The 8,079-nt window shown below is 31.5% G+C and overlaps 1 protein-coding gene across 9 annotated transcripts; it reads right to left on the bottom strand.

The window, feature by feature from the left end:
• Positions 1 to 1,603: 1,603 nt before the first annotated feature.
• On the bottom strand, positions 1,604 to 5,273 carry LOC140831008 (protein WVD2-like 5). 9 transcript variants are annotated; one of them, XM_073194672.1, is made up of 11 exons: positions 5,100 to 5,273; positions 4,588 to 4,642; positions 4,187 to 4,408; positions 3,828 to 4,106; positions 3,667 to 3,728; positions 3,398 to 3,466; positions 3,171 to 3,264; positions 3,009 to 3,080; positions 2,817 to 2,927; positions 1,991 to 2,473; positions 1,604 to 1,901 (listed from the first exon to the last, which is right to left on the bottom strand). In XM_073194672.1, the coding sequence occupies exons 3-10, from the start codon at positions 4,394 to 4,396 to the stop codon at positions 2,018 to 2,020; spliced, it is 1,353 nt and encodes a 450-aa protein (XP_073050773.1). In that variant the 5' UTR covers positions 4,397 to 4,408; positions 4,588 to 4,642; positions 5,100 to 5,273; the 3' UTR covers positions 1,604 to 1,901; positions 1,991 to 2,017. The 9 variants fall into 9 exon arrangements, with proteins under 9 accessions (XP_073050773.1, XP_073050765.1, XP_073050767.1 ...); XM_073194664.1 differs by having other exon boundaries at positions 4,187 to 4,438; positions 4,588 to 5,273; XM_073194666.1 differs by having other exon boundaries at positions 4,588 to 5,273.
• Positions 5,274 to 8,079: the final 2,806 nt, after the last annotated feature.

Below are 8,079 nucleotides of genomic sequence, written 5' to 3'. Positions count from 1 at the left end.
CTTATGGTGTTATCTAAGTTGTTAGGCGTAATAAAATTAGATATATGTGTTTGTTGCTGATAAAGAACAGTAGGATCAACAGGTCCAGCATGTAACGACATTCTACAATCAATAATAAGAATAATATATTATTAGTATTATTACTATTATTATTATTATTATTATCTATCACAATATTGTATAAACAAAACAAATACAATATCAATTATAAAAAAATATAAAATAAAACATTAACTACAAGTAAAAAATAATAATTACACTAAAAATAATATTTTTACAATTTATGAGTTTTGAAAATACAAAGTTATTTTAATAATAAAAATTAAATACACACACATATTTAAATTTTCGAATCTTTCTTAAAGAATTAATTGAATCTAACGTGTAATTAATAATAACGATTGGGAAATATATTTTATTAAAATATTTGAGAATTTATTTATTATTATTATTTTTTCGAAAAAAAATATAAAAGTCACGTTTTTTTAAGAAAAACAAGTTCACACAAACATAAATACAAAACATATTATATTTACAATTAGTTTTATCCTAACATATGATTATAAAATATTATAAATATTATAAATAACCAACAAAATAAACATATAACATTATCGTGGTTCATAATTAACGGATAGTGTATTTTTTAAAAAATAGTTATTTAAGTTAAAAAAAATTATAATCAAACATATATCAATAATTAAAAATAATCTATTTTTTAAAAAATAATTAAAAAAAATCATATCACTCTAACACACGAATTACAATTAAATTTTTTTTCATGTTTTTTTGGAAAATTTTAAAAAAATCCAAACAAGCATATGTCAATAATTAATAAAACTGCAACTCATTTTTTTTACCGTAACATGGTTCTTCGATAACATCACAGATTTTTTTTTTTTAAAAAAGTAATCAAGTCACGTGTGATTCCAAAACAGATAAATATATTTTTTTAAATAATTTTTTTAATCACAGAAAATAAATAAGAGAAGTGTGATTTTTTTAAACAAAAAATAAGGTAAATCTATAGCCTTCCTTTCTTTTAGTTTCTGATTCCTATCAAATGAAAACTTGTACCATCAATAAATTTTTGCTCCTTGGTCGTATGACGTATCTGCACACACAATATTAGCTACTAGTATATATACATATTTCTATGTTCCTAATCCCTTTTATCGATATATTCTACGGTGCCGCGGTAACTTCAATACCAGAAGTCTCCAACAAATTACCAAAAGGTTCTTATCCCAGTTCAAGAAACTAGTTCTTTGTTGGCCTGAGGTACAGTTTTTTTCCATGACTTCCATTTCATTTTTCTAAATCAAGATACACGTTGACATAAAATTTATATACGTGTGTATGGTTCAAACAGGTGGCTGGTTCAAGACTATATACCACTGTTGATTTGGGTAGGGTTAGGGTGGCGAGGACGAGAATGATAGAAAACGAGCCTTCAAATCCACAATGGTACGAGCATTTTCGCATTTATTGTGCTCACACTGTTTCCAACATAATTTTCACTGTCAAAGATGAGAATCCTGTTGGAGCACCACTGATTGGTAGAGCTTATCTACCTGTTGAGGAACTTAATAACTCAGAGCAATGAGTACAGATACAATATTTGAGCATGCATACCGTTGGTTTATTTGAACAACAAAAAACAATACAAGCCAAAAATAGTTGCCAACCTAAAATACAAAACAGCCAATAGTTTGATCTTGAACACTTTCAAGGCAGAATTCCCTCAAAACTTCCACTGCTCCACTCAAGTGCTAAATATAATTAGGAAAACACGTTCGCTGCACTCCGTAAGCTTGAAAAGCATATTAAACAACCAAACTTCCTTGCTGGCAATGTATGAAATGAGACACCAACCACCCACAACATTGTCCATATGTTCACTGTTAAAAGATTAAAATATTACTCAGATATATCCAGCATGTTAAGTTGAAAATGGAATCAAACTAAAAGACGGTTTGCTAGAGGATACCTGTTTTGTTGCTACTAAAATCAATGCTCACACCATGACGGATTCTGGAATGAAAGTGGTTTGTTCTTCATTACCCAGAAACTGTTCATCATCAACATTTGACTGGCTCTTGGTTGGCTCAGCAGTTGTCCCTGCCTCCTGTTTTTGAGCATCTGATGCAGCTTCACTCTTTTCCTCGGATATGTTGTTCAGCTGAACTAGTGATTCATTTGTTAATTTGGAAATGGAGTTTTTACGAGATCTAGGTTTTTTCTTTTCATCTGATAAGCTGTTGTCCTCAGAGGGTAACTTAGGAAGAGACTTTCTAAATGGCTTCTTAACACCGGCAACAGTTGATGCTTTAGCGAGTTTATATGGAGTCTCCTTCTCTTCCAAGCTTAACCTACCAGGGCGACCACTGGGGACGCCAATTTCTTCCGAATCAGCAGTAAGTGGACTCTTTTTCCGACCAAGTTTGGGAGATTTGGCTCTGGTAGTAGGTATCTGCATCAATTCATGTCGTTGACCAGGTATTAGGTGTCATGAAGAAAATCATGCTTTATAGACAAATTCACACATAGAGTGAATTCAGGAACATACAAACATCAAATAAGTAGATAACTAATGAATATTAGGGTGCATCCCAACCACGAGGAACAGCTGAACTTTCGTAAATCGCGATGGAGCACACAGTGAACCAACTAAAATCAACAGTTATAATGTTCAGCAATAAAAGGGAGATTTCACCATGATATCCCTGCTTATTCATCATATTTGAAGTCTTCCAGCCATGTTACATACAGCACAGACTGATTAGCATCAAGATATGTAATCTGTATCAAGTTACCTTCTTTAATTCCACCTTTGGAGGTGGAGGTTCGTGATAGAAGCTTGGCATTGGTGTTGCTTTGAATGTCAAACTCTTCCTCCACATTTTGATTTCAGCTTCTTGTGTCTCCTGTTTAAAAATGAAAAGCAGTAAAGCAAAATTCGCATCAACTGCTTAAATTGTAAAAATAACACCAAATCGGAATTCTACCTTCGTTTTGGCTTTCAGATTATTCTTCTCTACTTCCTTTGCATGAATCTTTTCCTCGAGTTTTGAATAAAACTTCTCAAACAAAATAAAAAATACATGCCTCAGGTCCATATCATCAAAGAAAGACCCAACAGTCGGTACTAGAAGTACCAAAATACTAACCTCCTTTCTTTTCTCAGCCCTTTCATCGCATTTAAAACTGAAACCATAGGTTGGAAGAGCACCCAATTTCAGGGGCTTTGCATCTCCATCAGGACTATTATAAAGTACTCAAGGATAAACCAAGTACAGCCTTTAGTAACAAATATTTTAATTGGAAGAAGATACATATACAACCACATTTAATGTCAAAGGAAGTGCATGTCGTGGCATAAACTTTAGAAGGATACCACAATGAATTTGAGACCTCTTCAGCTTCAGCAGGGCCACTTTTAAAGACATTCGGTTTCGCTGTCACACTGCAGCAAGGAAAACAGAGTTTACAAACTGCTTTAAATGAAATATCAGGAAACAGAAGACTTCAGGATTAAATATCATAGAAACACAAGGCAGGAAAATTTCATGCGAAGTGGCATGTTGGGGAAGCTTGTCCAGTAATAAGTATCACGGAGGTTAACACCTGCAAAGGAATTTATTTATCGGAATGGAGAAAACATACGGTAGTTTTTGAGACTGTGTGGCACTTGGGGAAGACGATGTTTCATCAGAATGTCCACCCTGCTGCTTGAGACAACGTAATAATTTAGAGATCAGATAAGAAGGCAATGGGAAACGTATGAAAAGGATATCACTTTGTATTCTATACACATCACCATTTACCTTACAATTGTTAAGGTCACCTGCAGCGTCTGAGTGGTCAGTTTCTTGCTTCTTTTTTAATGATTTAGATTTTTCTTTAAGATCAACATCATCCCTGGGGCTAAATCCTCTAGCAGTGGTACCATTTGAAGCATCAGAAGATTTCAGCACATCTTTGCTCTCGCTTAGCCTTGCAGCTGCACCATGTCTAGAGCCTAAAGGTTTCTCATTCTTGATCTTTCCCGTAGTCTTTAGCGGTTTTGATTCTTTAGAATCACCAGGCTCTTTACTTCCAAGTTGCTAGAGGAAAATTTTCAAATTACAGAGTGAAGTTTGAAAAGGGTTGATAACTTTATAGAAAAGAAAATCCGCTTTCCAACCTTCATTAGGCTTGTTGTATAAATTTCTGAAGGCAAAGAAGGTTCTTCTTTGAGTTCTGAACCTGAAGTTACATCGTTATTCAACTTCACAACATTCTTGAAAGTCTCACTCACTTTGTCATGTTGAGAGCTGCCATTGGATGTCCCATTGACCTTAGGCCAATGAAAACCATTTTCACAATTTGCTTCTTTTTCATTTTCGGCATCCATTATAACAGTTACCTGACAACATTATATTTCTCATCATAAGTCCTGAAAATAACACAAAACAGCTATCCATCAAATCTTGTATGTGGAAAAGTAAGCCATCTCATTCGCTGAGTGCAATGTTTAAACAGAGTTACACAGAGGATGACTGCAAATCCACGAACAATGATTAATGAAGAACAAAAAACTTTTACCTCACATGAAAAGTAACTTAGTAGTTGCTAAGTAGAATAATTACCAAAAGCCAATCTTCAAAGGTAAAGATCCAAGCGTTAATGCAGTATACCAGCACCAAAGGTGCATAAAACACAGAGCGGAATCTTAATCAAGAATTCATCTTCACCAACAAAAATGCAGTACAGACTGTTTGTTGACGCTGAGATTTCTAAGAAAATATTCAACATTTCCAAACCGTACCCACAAAAAACCCATCTGAAAAAAGAAGAATTCAGCAACATACATAAAAAAGACAAAAATCAGAAAGAACAGAATAAGGTGTGCAATAAACTCCACACCAGATCTCCCCAGCCCACTAAAATTAAACAATTACCACTGTAAGTTACAGATTCAAAAACCCATTTCCACTTTACCTCCGATGCAGCATTACATCCAATCAATGGAACATAACATTCTCAAATCTGTACCTTCTTCCTCCAGATCAATGGAAAAATTTGGAATTTAACCCTATTCAGCAGCAAACACAAACCTGTTAAAGCTTCCGAAGCCCAAAAGTTGCAAGGGTCACGAAATCAACAAAGGAGTAAAAAGATCTGATTGAATTCTAAAGTGGGACTTGTCAAGTCCGTTTCTGCTTCGCGAACTCGTAAAATTTGGAAGAGTTCTTGTTTCCAGGGAAGAAATCATAATTATTATCTTATTTTTTAATTAAAAATTTGTCTTCTTCTTTTCTTAGCAACAATACTTTTTTTGGGTGAACTTTAATTGCTTTGTCGGTTAACTTCATCATTTTCAAAATAACTCGTAAGATTTTTAATATTTTATTCTTATTAATTCGGTCCTAAATTTTAGAAAATCGGGTAAACATGTTGTCAATGTTAAAAGTAAAAATTTATGATAAAAAATAAAAATCTTAAATTCATAAAATATTAAATTACACATTTTATAGAAAAAATTCTCTACTTAATTGTGTGTTTTTTCACAAATTGAGAGGCTTATTTATATTTTTTGTTTGGAAATAATCCAAAAATAAATACATCATTACATATTATCACACACTAATTTTCAATATTTATAATTCTTATTTTCAACATTCAATCTTTTTATTTTCAACAATTCTCCTTGTGATAATGATCATGATACAATAATTTTGTCTTTATTATGTGTTTTTTATATTGTCTCGTTAGAAACCTTACTAGGAAAAACTCATTGGGATAAAAACCATAGTAAGAGAAAAATAGTGCAGTCACGTAAACTCCTCCTCTTGTTAACACGAACAATTCTTCACAAATTTCGTAGATTGCGCATCTCAATATTATATCTATGCTTTTTGAATATTTTTGTAGGAAGAGCTTTGGTGAAGAGATCTAATAAGTTTTTACTTGATTGAATGTAACGAATATCAATATTTTTTTTCTCAAGCTCTTGGGTGAACGAGAAGAACTTGGGGGAATATATTTAGTTCCGTCGCTTTTTATATATCCTTCTTTCATTTGAGCAACACATGCAATATTATCTTCATACAGTATCACATATTTCTTGTCGAATGATAATCTGCATGAGATTTAGATATGTTCGGTCATTGATTTTAGCTATACACATTCACGACTTACTTCATGTAGTGCATAATATCGGTGTGATTTGATGAAGTTGTATGAGTGTTTGTTTCTGTGAATGCCAAGAAATTACAATGCCTCCACGAGTAAATACATATCCGATTTGGGAACATGCCTTGTGTGGATCAATAAATATCCGGCATCAGCATAACCAATTATGCTTTGATTGTTATCTTTTGAATACAAAAGTATCAAATCTGTCGTTCTTCGTATAAAACATAATATATGTTTAATTCCGTTTCAATGTCTCTTTGTTGGATATGAGTTAATCTTGCCAAAAAAATCACAGCAAAAGATATATCTTGTCTTGTACAATTTGCAAGATACATAAGGCACCAATAGCACTTATGGTACTTCTGGACCAAGAATAACTTCATCATCATCACATGGACGGAATAGATCTTTTTCTATATTTAATGATCTAACAACCATTGGAGTATTTAAAGGATTTGATTTATCCATATTAAAATGTTTAAGGATCTTTTCTGTATAATTTGTCTGGTGAACAAATATTTCACATTCTTTTTGTTCAATTTGCAAATCCAGACAATACTTTGTTTTTTCAATGTCATTCATTTCAAATTCTTCTTTCAAGTAGGACACAACTTCTTGAATTTCCTTATTCGTTCCAATGATGTTTAAATCATCAACATATACAACAATAATTACGCATCTGGATGTTGTTTCTTAATGAAAACGCAATGAAATATTGAATTGTTTACATATCTCTTATATATATATATATATATATATATATATATATATATATATATATATATATATATATAGGGGTGAGCAAAAATTCGGTTAAACCGATTTAACCGACCGAACCGAATTAATTCGGAAATTCGGTTCGGTTAAATCGGTTAATACGGTTTCGAAATTTTCAAATATCGGTTAATTCGGTTAATTCGGTTCGGTTTCGGTTTTTGTAAAAAAATATCGGTTTAACCGAATTAACCGAATTATTAAATAAATAATTTTAATTTTATTTTATTATGTTTTAAATATAATTTATAATATTTTTATATTTAATATTGTATATTATAATTAATTTTTTTATGAATAAAGTGTTTTCTTATGATTAAAATAGAATATTAATTATTAATTTTATATATAATTTTTAAATTTTAATTTTTGTAGAATATTAATTATTAATTATATATATAATTTTTAAAATTTAATTTTTTTTTTAAAAAAATCGGTTAATTCGGTTACCGACCGAAATAACCGATTTTAATTCGGTTCGGTTAATTCGGTTTTTGTGAAAATTCGGTTCGGTTCGGTTAGTCAAAAAATTTTCGGTTAAATCGGTTTTCGGTTAATTCGGTTCGGTTTGTAACCGAATTAACCGAATACTCACCCCTATATATATATATAAATATCAAGTGATCCGTATAAGTAAGTTGTGACTACATCCATAAGACGCATTTCTAAATTTTCAAATACCGCCAAACTAATCAAATACTGAAACGTAATTGCATCCATAACAGGAGAATACATTTCTTCATAATTAATTCAAGGCCTTTGAGAAAAACCTTGTGCAACAAGTTGAGCTTTATATCTTACTATTTAATTTTTCTCATTTTGCTTTCGAATAAAGACTCATTTGTACCCAACAGGTTTTACACCTTCAGGTGTAAGGACTATATGCCTAAAAACGTTACGTTTATTAAGCGAGTCCAATTCAACCTGGATGACATCTTTCCATTTTATCCAGTCCTGTCGATTTTTACATTCACCAAAAAAATTTGGTTCATGATGTTCATTATTATTTATTATGTCAAATGCCACATTGTAAAAAAAATATCTCATCAATTTCTTTTATATATTTTCAGTTCCATATTTTTCTAGTATTAATATAATTGATAGAAATTTCACGATTCTCATCAG

The sequence above is a fragment of the Primulina eburnea genome, chromosome 4 (assembly GCF_022965805.1).
Source record: "Primulina eburnea isolate SZY01 chromosome 4, ASM2296580v1, whole genome shotgun sequence".
Classification (NCBI taxonomy): Eukaryota; Viridiplantae; Streptophyta; class Magnoliopsida; order Lamiales; family Gesneriaceae; genus Primulina; species Primulina eburnea.
Note: the sequence above shows the minus strand (reverse complement) of the source record. Positions and strands in the feature narration are given on the sequence as shown.